This window comes from Mobula hypostoma, chromosome 19 (genome assembly GCF_963921235.1).
Source record: "Mobula hypostoma chromosome 19, sMobHyp1.1, whole genome shotgun sequence".
Taxonomy (NCBI): Eukaryota; Metazoa; Chordata; class Chondrichthyes; order Myliobatiformes; family Myliobatidae; genus Mobula; species Mobula hypostoma.
Window position 1 is genome coordinate 51,231,182 of NC_086115.1, and position 22,567 is coordinate 51,253,748.

At 41.3% G+C, this 22,567-nt stretch overlaps 1 protein-coding gene across 2 annotated transcripts in view; it reads left to right on the top strand.

Annotated features, from left to right (window-relative positions):
- The window catches only part of LOC134359034 (inactive carboxypeptidase-like protein X2), a 231,333-nt gene that overhangs the window by 194,337 nt on the left and 14,429 nt on the right, over window positions 1-22,567 (top strand). For both annotated transcript variants that reach the window (XM_063071868.1, XM_063071869.1), the window contains 2 exons: window positions 576-873; window positions 18,620-18,759. In XM_063071868.1, the coding sequence (XP_062927938.1) occupies window positions 576-873; window positions 18,620-18,759 (438 nt within the window). The remainder of the gene's footprint in view (window positions 1-575; window positions 874-18,619; window positions 18,760-22,567) is intronic.

Here is a 22,567-nt window from a genome sequence, read left to right on the forward strand (position 1 = left end):
CAAAGTTACAGCATATGAATATAATATATAAAAAAGTATGGGTAATCTGAGTATGAGGCTTAACACACCAATAGATCCAGATGGATATTTCAGATCTCCCAGGAGTGTGTTTACTTGCTGAGTCCTTAACCATACAGAAAAACAAACATATTGATATGGAAGAGGAAAATCACCTTGGCTGTGAGGATCCCAGACTTGAGCAACAGGCGGATCAGCGTTTGCAGACTCTTCTGTGCCAGTGCTGTTCGCAGAGAGTGTTCACGTAGTATAACGTCCATTTTTAGATGCATTCTACATATAACCTCGCTATAATCCATCCAACTAGTTTGTAAAACTTAGACTCAATGTTTTAGGAACAGCTTCTTCCCCTATGCCATCAGATTTCTGAATGGTCCTTGAACACCACTTCATTATTTCTCTTTTGCACCATCTATCTGTCTATCTGTTTATTTATTGTAACAGAATGTTCTTATACAGTATGTTTGTACTGTACTGCTGCCACAAAAGAACAAATTCTACAACATATGTCAGTGATAATACACCTGATTCTGATTGGGATGAAATTGATTTTACAGGTTGCACTTGAAACACGAGCAGTGATTGCCTGGATGGAGAAGTTTCCTTTTGTGCTGGGTGGAAATGTACAAGGAGGAGAACTGGTGGTGACATATCCATTTGACATGACGAGGTACAGCACAAAAGTTCACGAGTATACCGCCACGCCAGATGACCATGTCTTCCGCTGGCTAGCATTCTCTTATGCTTCCACTCACCGTCTCATGACAGACGCAAATAGGAGGGTGTGTCACACAGATGATTTTGCCAAGGAAGATGGAACCATAAATGGGGCATCATGGCATACAGTAGCAGGAAGTAAGTTTGACCTTTCTACATGAATATGTTGAACAAATTGACGGGTCAGTGCTGCTTTTCTCATTCAGGTGGATCTTGTCTCCTGCTTAGTCGTTCCTTGATTTTTGGAGACGCAGGTTATGATTGAAATGCCGTGTAAAGGTAAAACCACTACTAAACTGTTCTCACCATTGATTTAACCAAAGGGGTTATCAGCTTCTCAGATGATCGACAGCACCATTGACAGTGTCCTGGCCAGATGCATCACTGTCTCTAGAGGAATTGCAAGGCGTCTGATTGAAAGTCCCTACAAAGGATTGCTAAGACTGCTGGGAGGATCATCGTGGTCTCTATTTCACCCATGAGAGATATTTATCAGGAGTGCTGTGTACGCGGGACCCTTGGTATTGTCAATGATCCCTCCCATCCATCCAGCAATCTCTTTTGCCACCCCCCCCAACATCAGGCAGGAGGCATCTAACATTAGGACAAGCACTGTTAGCTTCTTTCCCAGAGCCATAAGACTACTGAACTCTCTGCCACCACTCAGGTCTCACCACACATGAAGTACCAGGAATATTATGCTGTTTACTTTTTAACTTGTATCTATATGCACCTTATTATTTGTTAATTTATTTGTGGTAATATTACTTATGTCTTATGTGTGTGAGTTATATGTACTGTGTAGAACACCTTGGTCCAGAGGAACATTGTCTCATGTACATATGAACAGTTGAATGACAATAAATTTGAACTTGAACTTACTTTAAATGAGTTTCTGACCACAGTTAGAGGGGAAACTGGACTGAGCACATTGAGAACTATGATAATGATGATATAGAGATTAAATTCCATTGTTTATCTCTTCAGGAGACATAGCTGGCCAGAATAACATATTGTGAATTGTAGGGATTACTTAGTTAGCAGTATTAATATGCTTTAATTTGAACCATGTTTTGTTGTGCCTGTATTTGATAGTACCTATCAGAGCTGCTGCAGAGACGCCTATGTCAATGTCGCCCTGGAAGTCCGACTTCTGAATGGATATTGAACCCATGACCTCCACCTCATTACTTTTTATTTACTTCCTATTTTTTTCTTGCATTACCTATTTAATTTAGCTATTTTATATATAAAATATATACCGACATATGCCGATGATATTAAACCAGATTCTGTTTCTGATTATGTAAAGAACCCAGGTTAGAATGATTGTCAGACGTGTGTGTGTGTGTGTTGATGAGCAATTTTGCTCCTAAAGTTCATTTCCTGAACTATTTTGTTTTATGTTCTTTTCCCTTGTCTTCAAAGAGTCATTCAGTCCATCCTATTTCTCCAGTGCTTGGCTCTCCCAGCAGCTCACCTTTCTCTGTCAATGACTTTAAAATCCTGGACTTTAAAATCCTGCACCATTTTCCTTATATAATCACAAAGAGTAACTATATTGTAGAAGGTTTTGTTGTACCATACCTTTAAAATAGACATTGAATTTTATGGGAAAAGCTTCACTTGAGATCGGACTTAAAATTGATTGCCCTTGTGTTGACCTCTCTTTGACTGATCTGTTGCTGTAATTAATTATCAGCTCTTGCAATTCCAATCCATGTCGGAGCTGAAAGAATTCATTAACCCTGCCCCACTGCTAGGATGTTTATGTCCACACAAGTCTTATAGGCTGTAATATATAGGGAAACTTCAACAAGCAAAGGATATCAGACTAAGTCTAGCCACTGTAATACATACAAAATGCTGCAGGAACTCAGCAGAACAGGCAGCATCTATGGAAAAGAGTAAACAGTCGACATTTCGGGCTGAGACTCCTTCATCAGGACTGGGGAAAAAGAGGTGAAGTCAGGTGAAGAAGCTGGGGGACGGGTAGGAAGGTGAAAACGGGAGGGGGGCAGGGGTGACGTAGAGAGCTGGGAAGTCGATAGGTGAGAAACTGCTGGAGAAGGGGGAATCTGATAGGAGAGGACAGAAGGCCATGAAATATAGGGAAGGGGAGGAGCACCAGAAGGAGATGATGGGCAGGTAAGGAGATAAGGTGAGAGAGGGAAATGGGAATGGGGAATAGTGAAGGGGGGCCAATAATCGGAAGTTCAAGAAATCAATGTTCATGCCATCAGGTTGGAGATCAGGTTGGAGGCTACCCAGGTGGAATATAAGGTGTTGCTCCTCCAACCTGAGTGTGGCCTCATCGGGGAAACTTTGGTTTCCAGCATCTGCAGATCTTTTCTTGTTTGTAACTCTAGCCACTTATTGTAGCTGAATTGAAAATAAAATCTAATCAGCATTGTATGTAGTAGAAATAAGTAAATTAGGGAAGGAAATCCTCCAGACTAAAATAGTTAAAGTAGATATCTGCGATAATTAAATTTTAGATGTACAACTGGAAATTACCTTTCAGTAGTCAGCTAAATGAATATTCTATAGATGGCTAAAACTTCCCAAAAGTGGTTAATCTAATTCGAATAGAAAGTTTAAAAATGCAGCACAGAGAGAAAAGTCTAACTGAACTTCATTGTATACTAATTTATGACAAATTATTATTAATACTTCTTTCTAATACTTCCATTTTGATAAAAATGTTAATAAAATACTTTTAAAGTTCAAGAGTTGGGATGTACAACATCAAATTGGATAGAAGCCAATGGAAATTGTCTATGCTAGATTCACATCTACTTTTGAACACAACCACTATCTTTAGGACACAGTAAGTATGCCCATCTAATGGTAGGCTTGTATTGTTTAGGAAAAGCTTTGTAACAAACATAGCAACCTGTTCTCTTTGCCATCGTTGTTGGACTTTACAAATGTATAATGACTTAAATCATGAAATAATCTATTAGCATGAATGACTGCTCCTTTCGGATTTCAGTAGTGGTTGTTCAAAATATTACTTCTGTCTTGTTACGCATACATGGTCCCTTTACTTCAAATATTTAAAGATTAGTTTCTTTTTGTACTACGAGTTGGCACTTTGAGGGGACAGTTTCAAGCAGGAGAATGGTTACCATGGTAAAGGGACAAAGTTGAGGTGATCTTGCTGAGGATTTGTATGCTTGGATGTCAATGTGAAACAGGCAGACCTTCCTGTTTTAACTGGAAGCATTCCTTGCAGCTGGTTTTTATAAGGATATGAGCAAATCCCATAAGAGTACTTATCCTATCAATAAATAAATTGAAATATCCTAAGGGAGACATCACCATGATTTACACACAGTTAGATTAAAACACTTTACCTTGCGTTGAGATAATTTTGAGATGCATCTGTATACCTGATTACTCTTGCTAATGGTAACATGTTTGTGATCTGAACTGACTAGAATGTTTCAAGTCATCAACTCCCAGATTATGTCTCAGCACGAGCAATTGCTGCTTAGTGTTCCAAATGCTCCAGCTGACATACAGTACTGTGCCAAAGTCTTACTTACGTATACATATTAGGGTGCGTAAGACTTGTGCACAGTACCGGTGGGAGGAAAGGATATTGAGAATGGCAATAGTGGAATGCCATGGGAGGGGTGTGGGACAGGTGGCAGAGAAGTACTGTCAGGGGGAGGGGGCGGATGTGGCATGGGTACAGACACACCCAGCCCTGGAACACCAGGCAAGGCCATTTGATTCCAAACAATTGGTTTATTAATCATAAGAAAATGTCACTGTGGTGCTTTCCGCTCCCTCCCCTCTCCCTTTCTGTTTTCCCAATTATGATTCCCTCTCCCTACCTTCTTCCCACTCTCAGTCCGCAACAGAGACCCATATCAGAATCAGGTTTATCATCACTAACATATGTCATGAAATGTGTTTTTTTAATACATATACATATTTGTGTGTGTAAGACGTTTGCACAATACTATATATCAAATTAAATTTTATTTTCCAATCCTGAAATGTGTAAATAATTCACATATCTTTTAGTGATTTCAATTTCACTTTAGTTCATTAGCTAGATATAATTATTAGTCAATATTATGAGTATGTTATATTCTCCTCCTGATTCGTTTCACATAGTGTACACAAAACCTGCAGTCTTTTTCAGTATATTCTCACCATCTGCTTCCACAGCTACTATGAATATGGTGGAAAAGCAAAGATGGTGATGGTTTGGGGAGATGCAGAGTTAACAGAAGACTTAGAAAATAATAATCAGATTTAGCAAAGTGAAAATGGGTTTTGGAAAGGGAACTGATGTGTGACAGACCTATTAAACCTACTGAGGCTATAAATAAGAGAAGAGTTTAGGGTGAACCAGTTGATCTACTATATTCATATTTACACAAGAACTTTGGTAAAGTGCCACACAAACAATTATTAAACAAAGTTAGAAGATACTGTTTCCTTTTCCTTAAAGGAAAATCCTGCCTGACAAACCTATTACAATTTTTTGAGGAAATTACCAGTAGGCTAGACAAGGGAGATGCAGTGGATGTTGTATATTTGGATTTTCAGAAGGCCTTTGACAAGGTGCCACACATGAGGCTGCTTAACAAGCTAAGAGCCCATGGAATTACAGGAAAGTTACATACGTGGATAGAGCGTTGGCTGATTGGCAGGAAACAGAGTGGGAATAAAGGGATCCTATTCCAGTTGGCTGCCGGTTACCAGTGGTGTTCCACAGGGGTCCGTGTTGGGGCCGCTTCTTTTTACATTGTACATCAACGATTTGGATTATGGAATAGATGGCTTTGTGGCTAAGTTTGCTGATGATACGAAGATAGGTGGAGGGGTCGGTAGTGCTGAGGAAACAGAGAGTCTGTAGAGAGACTTGGATAGATTGGAAGAATGGGCAGAGAAGTGGCAAATGAAGTACAATGTTGGAAAGTGTATGGTTATGCACTTTGGCAGAAGTAATAAATGGGCAGACTATTATTTAAATGGGGAAAGAATTCAAAGTTCTGAGATGCAACGGGACTTGGGAGTCCTTGTACAGGATACCCTTAAGGTTAACCTCCAGGTTGAGTCGGTAGTAAAGAAGGCGAATGCAATGTTGGCATTCATTTCAAGAGGAATAGAGTATAGGAGCAGGGATGTGTTGTTGAGGCTCTATAAGGCACTGGTGAGACCTCACTTGGAGTACTGTGGGCAGTTTTGATCTCCTTATTTAAGAAAGGATGTGCTGATGTTGGAGACGGTACAGAGAAGATTCACTAGAATGATTCTGGGAATGAGAGGGTTAACATATGAGGAACGTTTGTCCGCTCTTGGACTGTATTCCTTGGAGTTTTGAAGAATGAGGGGAGACCTTATGGAAACATTTCGAATGTTGAAAGGCATGGACAGTGGATGTGGCAAAGTTGTTTCCCATGATGGGGGAGTCTAGTACAAGAGGGCATGACTTAAGGATTGAAGGGCGCCCATTCAGAACAGAAATGTGAAGAAATTTTTTTAGCCAGAGGGTGGTGAATCTATGGAACTTGTTGCCACGGGCAGCAGTGGAGGCCAAGTCATTGGGTGTATTTAAGGCAGAGATTGATAGGTATCTGAGGCCAGGGCATCAAAGGTTATGGTGAAAAGGCGGGGGAGTGGGACTAACTGGGAGAATGGATCAGCTTACGATAAAATGGCAGAGCAGACTCGATGGGCCAAATAGCCGACTTCTGCTCCCTTGTCTTATGGTCTTATGGTTTTGAGGTAAGAAGATTGAGAGGCAATCTCATTGAAACATACTTCTTAAGAATCTTGAATAGAAATACCACTCACGCATATGATGAAATTCCGATGTGCTGATCCATGGCCTTCTCTTGTGCCAAGATGAGGACACCCTCAGAGTGGAAGAGCAACACCTTATATTCCGTCTGGTTAGCCTCTAACTTGACGGCATGAATATCGATTTCTCCTTCTGCTGAAAAATTTCACCCCTCCCCACTCTATTCCACATTTTGACCTATCACTTCTTCTCACCTGCCTTTTACTTCCCCTTGGGTCCCCTCTTCCTTCCCTTTCTCCAGTTGTCCACTCTCCTCTCCTATCAGATTATTTCTTCTTCAGCCCTTGACCTTTCCCACCCACCTGGCTTCATCTATCACCTTCCAGCTAGCCTCCTTGCCCTCCCCCCACGTTTTTATTCTGGCATCTTGCCCCTTCCTTCTTGGTCCTGAAGAAGGGTCTCAGCACAAAACATCAACTGTTAACTCGTTTTCATGGATGCTGCCTGACCTGCTGAGTTTCTCCAGCATTCTGTGTGTGTTGTGAAATGTGTTGTTTAGCAGCAGCAGTACAGTGTAGTATGCTTAAAATATGATATATTACAATAAATAAATAGTGCAGACAGAGAGCAAGATGGTCAATTGGTGTTCATGGCTTCATGGACCACTCAGAAACCTAATATATGAGGGGAAGAAGCTGTTCCAAAAATGTTGAGTGTGTCTCTTCAGGCTCCTGTATCTCGTTCTTGATGAGAAGAGGGCATGTCTTGGATGGTGACAGAGTGATAGATTGCCTAATTGAAGTGTCTAGAACCAGAGGTTACAATCACAAAGTGTGAGGTCAGATGTTCAACGCTTTTATGAGAAGAAATTACTTCACTGATAGGTCAGTGATTTTTGGGATTTTCTATGCTGGATGGCTGTGGATCGTTACTCACTGAGTATATCCAAGTTAATAAGTTTACAGATATTAAGAGAGAGATAGAATATGAGCTGAGTGCAGTAAATAACATTAAGATATTAAAGTAAGCCATTGAATGGTTGAGTGGTGCTCTCCCACTTTAGTGTCATAAATTTTAGTGTTCTTAGTATTTGGGGAGGAACAGTAGTGTCGTGGTTAGCACAGCGCTTTACAGTATCAGTGACCTGGGTTCAACTCCCGCCACTGCCTATAAGGAGTTTGTATGTTCTCCCCATGACTGTGTGGGTTTCCAGCCTCAGCCCAAAGACGTACCGGTTGGTAGGTTAATTGGGCATTGTAAGTTGTCCCGTGATTAGGCTAGGATTAAATTGGGGGATTGCTGGGCGACATGTCTTGAAGGGCCAGAAGGGCCTATTCCGTGCTGTGCTGTACATCAATAAATTAAAACAAAGCAAGTTCAGCTGTAGCTGTATAAAACAGTGGTTAGGACTCATTTGGAGTATTGCGTGCTGGTCAGGTCACCTTACTGTATTGCAGGAGGTGCAGAAAAGGTCACCAGGATGTTGTTGGATCAGAGAGTATAAATTTTAAGGAGAAGGTGGAAAACTTGGATTATTTCTCTAGAGCAGGGGTTCCCAACTATTTTTATGCCATGGACCCAAACTGATAGAGGTATAAAAGGTTATGAGAGGCAGAGAGAGGGTAATAGTCTTTCTTCCAGGGTGAAGATGTTAAATACCAGAGGTCATAGCTTAAAGGCGAGAGAGGGTAAGTTTAAAGGTAAGACTTCTTACGCAGAGAATGGTAGGTGGTTGAAACATACTGCTAGGAGAAGCGATGGAAGCAAAAGCAATACCAATATTTAACAGGCATTTAACTGGGCAGAGAATGGAGCGATCATCCCACGTGCAGGCAGATTGGATCAGTTCCTCTTGGCATCATGGTCTACAAGGCACAATCGATCAAAGGGCCTGATCATGGACTGTACTGTTCTATGTTCTTACTGTGGCTTCTCAACAGTTGTATTTATCTTGGTCATAGTTAAATAATTCATATTTGGAATACAATTAACTGCTTTTTAATGTTTGAAACGAGCTATGCTTACAGGATAATTCTCATTTGATAGCTTAATTGCCTTTTTAGTAGATTTCATAAGGCATGAGACTAGAAGTTCATCTAGTGCAATGTTTTTATGTGATTGAAACTGTGGTTAGGGCATTGGACTAGCGACCTGAAGGTCATGAGTTCGAGCCCCAGCCGAGGGAACGTGTTGTGTCCTTGAGCAAGGCACTTAATCACACATTGCTCTGCGATGGCACTGGTGCCAAGCTGTATGGGTCCTAATGCCCTTCCCTTGGACAACATTGATGTCGTGGAGAGGGGAGACTTGCAGCATGGGCAACTGCTGGTCTTCCATACAACCTTGCCCAGGCCTGCGCCCTGGAGAGTGAAGACTTTCCAGGCGCAGATCCATGGTCTCGCAAGACTAATGGATGCCTATATTTTTATGTCAAAAGCATGCATTGTAAAATTGCCTTGCCATTGCCCATGAAAATATACACCAAGATCTCCAGAGATACATGGCAACACTATTGATAAAGGACTGATCAGAGTTCTACCTTTCATGCATATTAAGTGAATGGTCGAGCCTTGAACACAGGAGGAAAGAGTTACCAAGTTTGACTTATAAGGCCTAATTTTATCTAGCCTAGAACTGGTCAGAGTGGACATGTTTTTAGTCAAATTCTACCTTCCCATGTCATTCACTTTGAAGGTAAGTGCATTGATCTTTAGCTTGGGCTCAAACCACCTGGCTCCAGGTGACTGCCTCCAATGGCACACTATTCAATCATTTTGCAGTCAGCCAAAATGCTGAGAAGCTGCTTCAGGCCAAGACTGCCCTAAAGTGACAGGGCCAGTTAGAAGCTGCAGCTGCCAAGCTAGAGCGCCTTCCAGGTCATTCCTCTCATGCCCGTTTTGTGCAGTTTTCCCTCCAAATTCCCAGAACTATCCTGTGCATATTGAGTGTGGTAGGATATCATTCCTTTTAGGCCTCAAACCAATGTGTCACAGGCTCCCCTGCAGCACAGCTTTTAACACACATTTCATGCATGAAAGATTTTCTAATCCATGATTGATTGGCTGTACGTGCTGTCTGCTCTTTGAACAAGCAATAAACATAACTAGAATTCTGATTAATATTACCTGTTTCTCCTATTTTTGAGGGCTGTACACTGTGCTGCATGTAATTAGGTTGTTTTGGAGGTATACGGATTAATATTTTACAACAACCCCACTGTTGCTTTATCTGAGTAAAATCATACAAAGGGACTTCTGGAAATGTTAATTCCAAGGGTCTGTGAAAAATGGAGGTATCCACTCTTTCCTCTAAACTGCATGGGTAAGCAGCCACACGGTAACGGAAATGCTCCCGTGCACATAGCCTTTGTTGCCATGCCGCTGGAATTAGATGCAGATAGAGAAAGTTTACAAAAGGTGAAAGATTTTCTTTGTTGTCCTGTATTTCATTGTACCCTTTAATTAATAAATAAAATCAACACAATGTGATTTTTCAATTTTCATTCTAAATATTCATTGTAAGCATGTTACAGAAGAAAACATTTAAAGTGCCATAACCTTTTCTGACATGTAAAAATTTCCTGCTCAGAACATCGGTTTGACAACACAGCTGTAAAAAAAATAGAAGGAACATTGGAGATGTCAGAGTGTAACTAACAAAACATGTTTGCTGTTTGTTTCTGGAAGAAAGTTATCTTCAAAACTAGCTCGTATCCAGCCTGGTGGGATGTTTTAAATTTAATTAAAGAAAAAGGCAAATACTACTAATTTTCTATTGTCACGTTAACATTATTAATTTAGAATAATTTCATAATTGCAATAAATCCAACCACTATGCATATAGAGTGGACAGCTGAGGCCTTGTGATGGTTTACTTCTATTTAGAATAAACACAAATTAATCTGAGCTGCTGTATTATGTGACATCTTCCAACTAACTTTGAAATAAGGGTCTCATTTACCTTGAGAAAGTTCCCTTGCAAAATATTTCTCTGTGTCTAGACATCAAAAAATAAGAACATTGAGAATCAGCCTTAGTGTTAACTCAAAAATTACCAGCAGCTAATTTCAGCTAATCATCTATCCCACCTAATTTTATTGTCCATTAACTTTGCTATCACCCAGTAAAGCTGCTGTCCAAACTGTTTGTCACTGAAAATAAACTACTCTGAAAATCAAGAAGATCCTGTCCACATGTACAATTTTAGTGGATTTGCACCTCATTATCTTGGCTCCATTCTGGAATTCCATACCAACATCCTGGCATGACTTATGGCCCATAGCTGCCCTGGTGCATCAGCAATGTCTGTCCCCAACTTCCTGTTAGATGTCAGAGGAAAACTATGTCTTTGCATTGGTGAATTGGGGAGCAGACAGGCCCGAAAGAAATGCATACTCTCAGTTTCTTCCGCTGCTAATGCAGCAAGTGAGGTTCTGGGAGTGATAATGCCTCCTAGTAACACTCTGGCAAAATTTTTTATGGGTGAAAATTGATGAAAATTCCACCTCTTTTCAGTGCTTCAGCCTATTTCCTCTAAATGAATGGTTGAAATACTATGCGAGGGACCCTCTGATGAGGCTCTGCTTGTATAAATTATCCTTAACTGTTCTCAAACATTCCATGTTTGATCACACTTAATTCTTATTACCTGCTCTCCAATTCCCAGCTTTCATTTCTACTCTGCAGGTTGATATTATCACCTTTTTATATATTGATCTCGCCTATCATATCCTATGTGTAAACCCTTTCAGTCTGATTTCTTGTCTGTACCCTCATCCATTGAACTCTTCATTTTTCCACTGATGCTACGTTATGGTAACATCACTGATAGTCATTGCTTACCATCTTAGGCTAGTCCCAGCACCATATTCTCGATCACAACTTGTGCTCCACTGTTAAGCCATTGTCTTGCTTGTACTATGTTCAGTGTTGATAAGCAAGAGCTTTCTTCCCTATCTTACTCAAATTGATACTGCAGTTTCTGGCACTCTCCCAATCTTCTGCATTTAAATTATTAATTTCTTAGCGCTGTCTAATTACTTAATCAAGCTGCATCTGCTGATGTATAACCTACTTTTAATCCTGAGCTGGCATTCCTGTTCAATTCACCCCGTTAGCTTTCCCTATTCTCACCTTTGCATTTTGGCAATTGAAACCCTAGTGCATTTGCTTGATACTCCCCCAGGCTCAACTTTATAAAAGCTCTGCTCACCCAAAGTGTAATCCAAACAAACTGCTATTGGTATTGGTATTGGTATTGGTTTATTATCGTTATGTGTACTAGGATACAGAGAGAAACTTGTCTTGCATACAGTTCATACAGATCAAAATTATTACCCAAAATGTTGATCTGTTCATATAGATTGAAATTATTACTCAAGATCAAAAGCTTGACTTGCATACTGTTCATACAGATCAAAACTATTGCACAGTGTATTGAATTGGAACAAGGTAAAATAAAACAATGCAAATAAAATTCCAACAATCTGATGCCCATGTCAATTTCACAAGAAAATCTGTACAGCATTCCTGCCCATTCTCATCTGAACTTCCCGGTTCAGTGAATTCAGAATGCTTGATGTTTTATAGCCTTGAGTTCTTGCATTTCTGAAACCTTATGTGCTGCATTTCATTGTACAGATCACATTCTGTTCTGCCTGCCCTCTCCCATTTTCTGTTATGCTTTCACTGGAAGAATATTCAGGTGTTCTGGTTGCTGCGTTCACAGTTCTACTCTACACTCAGCAGCTACCTCCTGTATCTAATAACGTAGCCACTGAGTGTATGTTCGTAGTCTTCTGCTGCTGTAGCCCATCCACACCACACAAAGTTCAATGTGTTATGCGTTCAGTCTGACCATCTTCCTCTGACCTCTCATTAATGAGGCATTTTTGCCCACAGAACAATCACTGAAGGGATGTTTTTTTTTTGTTTGTCACACCATTCTCTAGAGAACTCTCGAGAATGTTGTGTGTGAAAATCCCAGATCCACAGTTTCTGAGATGCTTTAATCACCCCATCTTGCAAACAACAATCATTCCACCAAAGTCATATTTCTTCCCCATTCTGATGTTTGGTCTCAACAGCAACTGAATCTCTTGACTGTGTCTGCATGCCTTTATGTATTGATTTGCTGCTACATGATTGGCTGATTAGAATCAAGTGTACAGGTGTACCTATTAAAGTGGTCACAGACAGTATATTCTCCATTCCTCAAAACTTTCCTTTAATAATGTGTGCACATCTTCCTATCTCTTTCTGATTTTGTATTTGTGAAGTTTTGGGACCTTTAAATTTGATAGCAATCCCATACGCAAGTATCACGTTTTAGATACTATTAATGCACAGAACTATTTAGTGTTTGTAAAATAGCATTTATACCTTACTCAATGGCCTCTAGTTATAGTCCCACCCAACCTCACTTAGTAAATGTCTGCTTGCATTTATCCTATCTAAACCCCTCATAATTTTGTATTAACTTTCCTCTCAATCTTCTATGTACTGGGGAATAAAGTCTTAACATATTCAATCTTTTCTTATTAACTCAGGTCCTCCATTCCTTGCAACCTCTTTCAACCTTATTTATATCTTTACTGTAGGTAGGTGACCAAAACTGCACAAAATCTAAATTTCAGACCAGATGAAGGGTCTAACCTATAACTTTGACTGTTCACTTCCCTCCATACATGTTGCCAGAGCTTCTCCAGATTCTTGTTTGTTAGACCTGTAATTCTTGAGAATTGTTAGCACTGAACAGGTCCAGGCAAGTGATTTGTATCTTCTAGAAGGTGGAAAGACCTTGGGGTGTCAGTTATGATAGGATTCCCAGCCTCTGAGTTGCTCCTGTAGCCATGGTATTTGCAAGTCTGGTCCAGCTGAGTTTCTGCTGTAGGCTTTGTGGGACAGAGACCCTTCATTAGGACTCTAGGCCTGAAATAAAAATCGCTTATTTGACTCCATTGCTGCTGCCTGGCCTGCTAAGTTCCTCCAATATTTTGTGTGTGTTACTCCGGATCTCCAGCAGCCGCAGAATCTCATATGTTTATACAGTACTGTGCAAAAGTCTTAGGCACATCTATACAGTTAGACTTTTGCACAGTACTGTATTTGTCATCGTGGAGTGGAGAGTGAGCTTATAAATCTGGCGAGAGCAGAGGACGTTAGGAATGGGAAGGGTGGAGTGCCGCAGGAGGAGCGTGGGATGGATGGCAGAAACGGAGTGCCAGGGATGGGGACTGACACACCAGACATTGCCATTTAATTCCCAACAATTGGTTTATTGATCATTACAGAATGTCTCTCTGGTGCTTCCCGCACCCTCCCCTCTCCTTTACCCGTCTGCCCAAGCATGATTCCCTCTCCGTGCATCCTTCCCACTCTCAGACCCCAATCGAGAATCAGGTTTATCATCACTCATATATGTCATGAAATTTGTTTGTTTTTTTGCAGCAGGAGTATGGTGAATACGTAAAGTTACTGCAGTACTGTGCAAAAATCTTAGGCACCCTAGCTATGTATATATCTGCAGAAGACTTTTGCACGGTACTGTAGCTTCCCATTATTTTTGAAGATTAACTCCTCTTCCATGTGAAGAACCAAAATACCAATTTATTTCCATCAGTTCCTGGAACTGAAAAAGGTTGGCACCCAAGGGGTTGGGTAGCTGATCAGGACTAATGCTTCCACTTTGCTATTTTGTGACAGCTTTTCAGTGTAGACATAAGGTGAAGATTGTATCATCCACAGTTGTGTGAGCTGCCTGCATAAACTTGCATCTGAAGAAACACTTGCACGTAGTGCCAATTGGTTGCTGCTACCCTTGTTAGCTACTGTGCATTAGCACATGTCAGAAGGCAGAAAGTGGGATACGTGGTGATAGAGTTGGAGAAGGAGGAGAAATGGGAATTTTATTGTTTAATATTCTTCAGAATGGGTAATAATTTCACTTTCCAACAAAAGAATGACTTACAGCAATGTTAAGAATTGCACAATGATTGGATATGAATTGCAGAAATATAAATACTTACAAACTGATTGTGTGTCAGACTTGGTTCACATTAGGAATAAAGAGCAATGAAGTTTATCATTTGCGTAAGTTATCTCATAACCTGTCATTTTGCACTATAGGTAGAAAATAGTTTGCTGCATGAAGTTTTTAAAAACTCGTGATAGCAGTTTAATATTAATAAGCAGCCTGGGATTTGTGTTCTATACACTACTGTGGAAAAATCTCCCGTTGTTGCCAGTAAGGAATTTGTAAGTTCTCCCCATGACCCCGTGGGTTTCCCCCAGGTGCTCTAGTTTCCTCCCACAGTCCATAGACACACCGGTTCGTAGGTTCATTGATCATTGCAAATTGTCCCATGATTTGGCTAGGGTTAAATCAGAGGATTGCTGGGCAGTGCGGCTCAAAGGGCCAGAAGGGCCTAATCGAAACTGTATCTCAATAGGGAGATAGATAGATAAATTAGTGAAAGTGTGGATGCCTAAGCCTTTGGCACAGTACTGTATTTGTCAACATGGAGCAGAGAGCGAGTTTGCAAATCCGGCGGGAGCAAAGAATGTTGGGAAAGGTGAGGGTGGAGCGCTGCAGGAGGGGTGTGGGGCAGTTGGCAGAGAAGGCGTGCCAAGGACAGGGGGTGGTGCGGGTGCAGACACACCCAGTCCTGAAACACCAGGCAAGGTCATTTGATTCCAGACAGCTGGTTTATTGATCATTGAATGTTTATTGAATGTCCCTCTGGTGCTTCCCACTACCCGCCCCTCCCACTCCCTTCCTGTTTTCTCAACTACGATTCCTTCTTCCTGCCCCTTCCCACTCTCAGTCCACAATAGAGACCCATATCAGAATCAGATTTATCATCACTCACATATGTCATGAAATTTGTTTTATTTTGCGGCAGCAGTACAACGCTATACATAAAATTGCTACAGTACTGAGCAAACGTCTTAGGCACCCTAATTACATATATGTGCCTAAGACGTTTGCACAGTGCTGTATACTATATGTTATCAGCAATAAAGGATGACATATTAGCACTAACACATGAAAGTTTTGAATTTACAGTTTCTGTAGTTCAGAATAAAATATTGTGAAGCTATATGAATTAGATATAGGTAGTTTTTTGATGATTGTTTCAGATTCTGGAATAAATTGGCCATTGTCAATAATTGTAATGTTTGGCTTCTATTCATGGAGGCAACAGAATGCCTGGAGTTCCCACTTCATTAAATTAATTCTATGCGGTGGTGTGCTGGGGCAATGCCAACAGACTCAATAAACTGATTAGACAGGCTGGCTCTGTTGTAGGAGTCAAACTGGACACACTGGAGGCTGTGGTAGAACAAGGATCCTACGGAAAATACTTGCAATTCTGTTCAATATTTCTCTCCCTCTGCATGCCACCTTGGCTGAACAGAGGAGCACTTTTAGTAATAGACTAAGACAACTGCGATGCTTCAAAGAGCGCTATATGAGGTCATTCTTACCCTTGGCCATTAGGCTGTACATTGAGTCAACCTATAGTCGGGGAAGTGATAATCCCCTTCTGTTAGACTGTTTGAGGTAACTTATTTTTTATTCTTTCTTAATTTTTTTCCAATATTTGTATATCTGTGCACTTGTAATGCTACTGTGACTCTGTAATTTCCTTCAGGATCAATAAAGCATCTATCTCTCCATCAATCTATCTATCTAATTCAGTGTAATCACTGCATAATTTTACCACCCACCATTCAACAGGACACATGCTAGCAGTGCCTGAGTTGTCAGTGGGGCAAAAGCATCTTCCAATGATTCTAAGAGATTCTCAGAGCCAGGCATCGCAGTGGAAGTCCCTGTTGCAGGGAAGGAGGCTGATTAAAAAGTAGACAAACAAGTGACCTCACTGTCTGTACTTCATTAGGTATTTGAAGAGGTTGGTATGTTATCAAAGACTTAGCATTGTCTCTGTACAGTGGAGAGCATTCTGACTGGTTGTATTACTGATTGGTATGGAGGCCTCAATGCACAGGATTACAAGAGGCTTCAGAGTGATGTTTTCTGAGCCAGTTCCAACATGGGCATAACCATCACCACTACTGAGGACTTTTTCAAGGGGCAAGGACTCAAGAAGATGGCATCTATCACTAATGACCATCACCATCTGGGCCAGGTGCACTTCCCATTACCATTTGTTTGTTGGATGGGGAGGATGGATGACAAGAGTGACTTGTGCAAAGATTTCATTGAATGTGAGAAAGGGATGTGCAGCATTGACCTTACTCACTCATCTGAAATCACCTGTATCCAGTGGCAAGACAGAGTCAAGATGACTGACTCTAACTGAGTCAGATGCAGTGGATGACGATGACATCCTAGTGCCTCGTCATGCTCCAGGTGCTCCACAGCACCTTGCTGGGTCCAGCCTGTTGAGCCAAATTAGTGATTACCTCCAAGCAGTCCGCCGGGCCCAGTTTTAAGTAGCTTGTGTAGGCAAGCCCAAACTCAACGAAAGTTTAGGAGCCATCAGTTACCCTCATCTGGTTTAGCCTACGCATTGAAGCAGTTTGTCAGAGTGTGGCCACTGTCGCAAGCAAACAGCAGCTTGGAGCCACAGGTGAGAGCTGAGTGTCAAGTATAGATGATTGGTGGACGAGCTGCTTCCAAGGGAGTATGATGTAACCACCCAATCAGAGGTGCTACCCATTCCTGACACACCTTACTCCCCAAGCATCTCATTACCGCCATCGTGAAGGAGGTACAGAAGCCTGAAGGCCTGTACTTAGTGATTTACGAACAGTTTCTTCTCCCCTGCCCTCAGATTTCTGAATATTCCACAAACCCATGAACACTCGCTTGTTATTCCTTTCTATTGTGCTATTTATTTTGTGATTTATACTAGTTTTATGTCTTTGTACTGCGCTATTGCTGCAAAACAACAAATTCCATGTCACATAAGTTAGTAATAATGAACCTGATTCCTGTTCTGATTCTTATTCCACTGAGGATGTTCCAGGCCACTGTGACTTTCTGAGACAGATTATTAGCATTTTTATTGACTGATGAAATTTAGAGAGAAACCAAAAATGTAAGACGTACTCAGGAGTTTCAGAAGAAAGTGAATAGCCCAGGGCAATGACATGAAGTTAAAGATAAATAGTTTGAAGATGCAGACGGAATGGGAATGGGCAGGTGTGTAGGCGGGAAGGCAGGGGAGATTAAATTACAAAGGGACATCTCTGTGCAAGGGTGACACGGTGGTAATGGGATCAGTGATAAGGGAAAGCGTATGGCTGGAAGAGGTGTAAGTGGGAGAAACCAAATCACTGCCTGAAACTAACAAATCTAATACATTTGGAGATTTTATTATTAAAATTATCTCTAGATATAACCAATGGTTAATATCCAATGGATTAGAATGCACCTAACTGATGAAGCTGCTGGCCAATGGTGTACTGGCATCCGCACCAGACTTGGAGACAAGTGGTCCCAGGTTCGAACCTGGCCGGCTGCTTGCACACTTTCCATCCGTGCTGGGCTGAGCATCGAGCTTAGCAACTCGGCCTTATAAAAAACAAACAAAATGTTACAGAAGTGGCGAGGTTGCTGCCCAATGTACCAAACAAGGTGTGGAGAGGAATAACAACAACCTATGAGGTAGAATTGTGTTCCTGCTCACCTAAAAATCGTATCAGACAGCAACTGTAACACTTCTTTCTTTTATAAACACTGTTCCATGAAGAAGAAGAAGAAGAAGAAAGCCCTTAACTCTGAGTGGAGTCATCGGGACGCTGTCATGACAGTGTTTTTTAGCAGGCTTTCTTATTTTTACAAGGCTGAGTTGCTAGCTCGATGCTCAACCCAGCGCAGATGGGAAGCTTGTAAGGGAGCCGGCTGGATTTGAACTCGGGAGCCTTCGCTCCAAAGTCTGGCGCTGATGCCATTACGCCACCAGCCGTCACTGTTCAATTGTATTGTATAAACATCAGTTTCATTTAATTGTGAGATAACAAAATATAGGTAAATAATTTGACAGAGCATAAATGTGAGCAAACCATTAACTTTTAAGATATTTGGCTGGAGACTCACTGGAAACTAAGTTTTAAACTAAAACTAAAACTTCCCTTTTTATTAAAGGTATGAATGACTTCAGCTATCTGCACACAAATTGCTTTGAAGTATCTATGTACGTGGGCTGTGACAAATTCCCTCATGAGAGCGAACTACCAGAGCAGTGGGAAAACAACCGAGAATCCCTTCTTGTTTTCATGGAACAGGTATAGTCTCAGAAAGATTTGTTCTCTATAATATCATTTATAAATGAATGTCTTGGAGGCAACAACTACTTCAGGATGGAAAATATTTAGCATTCTAGTGCAAGACAAATAGGACTGTAGTTTGGGAGATAATTGTGGGCAGAAAAGTATAGGTTTCGTTACTACTTTAGGAGTAGCAGATGAATGCTAAAAAGAGTACAGCGGAGGAGTTCCCAACCTGTTCCACAGACCCCTTGGTTAATAGTTGGGGTCCATGCTTAAAAATATTGGGAACCCCTGCTATATAGTCTATGAACTTCTACACAACACCAGCAAGTCCAATTCCCTTGATTTGCCACTGCTTGATAGAGGTTTTGAAGCCCTCACTTCATTTTATTGCGGTTCAAGATACCAAAACATTCTTTTTGATGTAGACACAAGAGATACTGCATATGCTGGAAATCTTGAGAAACACACATAAAATGCTGGAGCTACTCAGCAAGCCAGGCAGCATCCATGCTGATAAATAAATAGCCGGCATTTCAAGCGGACACCCTGATGAAGAGTGTTCATGAACTATCTCAGCCCAAAATGTTCAACTCTTTATTTCCCTCCATAGATGCTTGACTTGCTGAGCTCCTCCAGATTCTTGTGTGGGTTTCTCTTGATGTAATGCTTGAGATTTAGTCTGCCTTTTTCACAAGTTGCTCTGCTTGATTGCAAGGTTAAGTATTTATGTTAAGTTGTTATGGTACCAGAGAGGAATGTAGTAGAAAAATTACAGATAAAAAATGCCTATCCTTGCACCATCAGGTCCTACAGATAGACTTTTAATCTTTTACTATCCTTTCTGGGCCTGTTCAGTTCAATCATCTGTTCAACCAATCAGTGCGGGCCTGGCATTTGGTTCTCAACAGCTGGGAATTAAAATATCAAACAGGACCATGGTTATCTTCTTAAAAACCTAAGAGCATGAAATTGGCAGTAACCTTGGCATTCAACATCAGATCCCATTCAGAATGGCGGTAGCTGTAATGTATGGATCCATTTCTCTTAGGGCAATGACTGTTCCTCCCCCCCCCCAGCACTTCATATTGGTCTGTTGTCTGCACATGCATATTTTTCTTTCTCTCTCTCTCTCTCCCTCTCCCCTCACTTCAAGCCATCTCCCACGTGTGTGCTTTTATTTAATTGATATGTAGTTGTGCACAGACACGCAGACATAATTTGGCAATGGCTACGAACCTCATTGTCAGAAAATATCATGAACTGCACCGACGTAACAGTGAGAGTTAAATAGCACAGGGAGGCCGTCATAGATACTAACAAATGTGTGAGTGCAGTTCATAGTAAAAGTGAAAGACGCACTGAACTTGAAGTGAAAATAATGTGCCAATGGCTTCAGTCGGAAACGTTGATGAATTTGATAGCACTAATGAAGACTGGGAGTTCTATTTCAAGAGGGTTGAACTGTATTGTAACGTGAACAACGTAGGCGAATAAAAGAAAGCTCCTGTTCTTCTTAGCTTAATGGGTTCAAGGATGTACAGTCTCTTATACAGCCTAATAATCCCTGCAAAGCCAGCAAGCAAGACATTTGATGGAATTGTCAGAATTTTACAAAATCTCTTGAGCCCCAAACTGCTGGCAATAACTGAGAGATTTAGATGTTACAAAAGGAACCAGTCAAAGGATGAAAGCCTTTCTGAATACATTGCAGAACTGTGCAAACTTTCCCAGTACTGTGACTTTAGAGATGGATTTTCTGATGCATTAAAGGGCAGGCTCGTATGTGGCATGCATAGTCAAAACACTCAAAAGAGGTGGAGAGAATGTGCAAGTCAGACAAAAAGCACAACCGAGTGAAAAGCCTCAAACACAATACCGAATGTAAAACAGAATCAGACAACATGGAGTCTGACAAAGGTAAACTGCCTTGCCCAGAACTGCATAGTATAACTGAAACTGATCTCAAAGTCATCTGGATCACAATAGGTGTGTCCGGTGTAAAACTGAAAATGAAGCTGGATACAGGGTCAGCTTTGTCCATAATTACAGAGGCTGTCGACGTAGTAGATGCTAAAGACCTACACAGGCAAAAAAGTGTCTCCCAAAGGCAAACTGAAGGTAAATTTGACTTATGGAGGCCAAACACAGTAGTTTACAGCTTTATGTATTGAAAAGTGGAAGGACAGGACTTTTTGGACGTGAATGTTTGAGAAAAATCCAACTAGACTGGCACTCAATCCAAGTTCTCAGTGTGACATCAACAGACAATGGCAGCCCAAGTGGTAGCACTAACTAGAGACGGGCACAGCTGCTTAATGCTAATGAGAAGGTGTTTGAGAAGGGGATTGGTAAACTCAAAGAGATGAAGGCCAGAATTGAATTGAATGAAGCAGCAACACCAAGATTCCACAAAGCATGTCCAGTGCATGTTACTATGTCCTAAAGTGGATGCTGAACTGCAGAGCTTGGAGACACCTAGAATTCTGTCCAAGCTTAAGTGGAGCAATTGGGCCATGCCCATTGACCCGGTGATCAGGAAAGGGAAGGCTGCAGCCATCGCATATGTGGGGATTTGAAGGTGAGTTTAACCTGGTTCTGTGTACTGTGCAGTATCCCCTGGCACAAATAGAAGACATTTCTGCATCTTTGGCCAGCGGGGAGAGGTTTTCAAAGATTGATTTGTCACAAGCCTATCTGCAAATGGAGTTTGAGGAGTCAAGCAGGAAATTCATCACAATCAACTTTCACAAGGGACTATTCCAGTATAACTTTCTCATCTTTAATATCATAAGAACATAAGAAATAGGAGCAGGAGTAGGCCATCCGGCCCATCGAGCCTGCCCCGCCATACAATAAGATCATGGCTGATCTGTCCGTAAACTCAGCTCCAACTACCTGCCTTTTTCCCATAACCCTTAATTCCCCTACTATGTAAAAATCTATCTAACTGTACCTTAAATATACCTAGTGAAGAAGCCGCAACTGCTTCCCTGGGCAGAGAATTCCACAGATTCACCGCTCTCTGGGAAAAACAGTTTCTCCTCATCTCCGACCTAAATCTTCTTCCCCTGAATCTTGAGGCAATCAACTCCAGCAATTTGGCAAAGAACAATGGACCAAGTGCTCCAAGATATCGCAGGAGCAAAATGTTACCTTGATGACATCATCCTGATTGGCAACAATGATGAAGAACACCTCCAGAGCCTTGGTAAAGTGCTTACCAGGCTGAGTGAATATGGTCTGCACGCAAGGAGAGAGAAATGTGAGTTGTTTAAGATTGAAATCTCATATTGTGGACATGTCAGTGACAAGCATTGCTTACACAAGCCACAAGAGAAGATTAAAGCAGTGCTACAGGCACCTAAACCAGAAAATGTGTCGCAACTCAGGTCATACTTGGGGCTTATAAACTACTACCACCGGTTTCTTCCAAACATTGCTACAGTGCTGCATCCATTGAACGCACTGTTACAGACAGAAGCAGGGTGGGAATGGTCAGAAAGATGTGAAAAAGCATTCAAGGAAACAAAGAGACTAATAACATCCAATGAACTGCTCACCTGTTATGACCCATCTCTGCCCATCAGACTGGTGCATGACGCATCCCCTTATGGCATTGGAGACGTTTTGTCACACACTATGAAAAATGGATCTGAACACCCAATTGCATTTACTTCAAGATCACTGACGAGCACAAAACGCTGGAAACAAGAGAACAATCTTCACAAATGATTACTACTATCCTAAAATGCTAGAGAATCGGGAGTAACTCTCAGCGATTGTAGATGCTCTCTTCGTTGGGGAGGGAATAGCCTGTGAT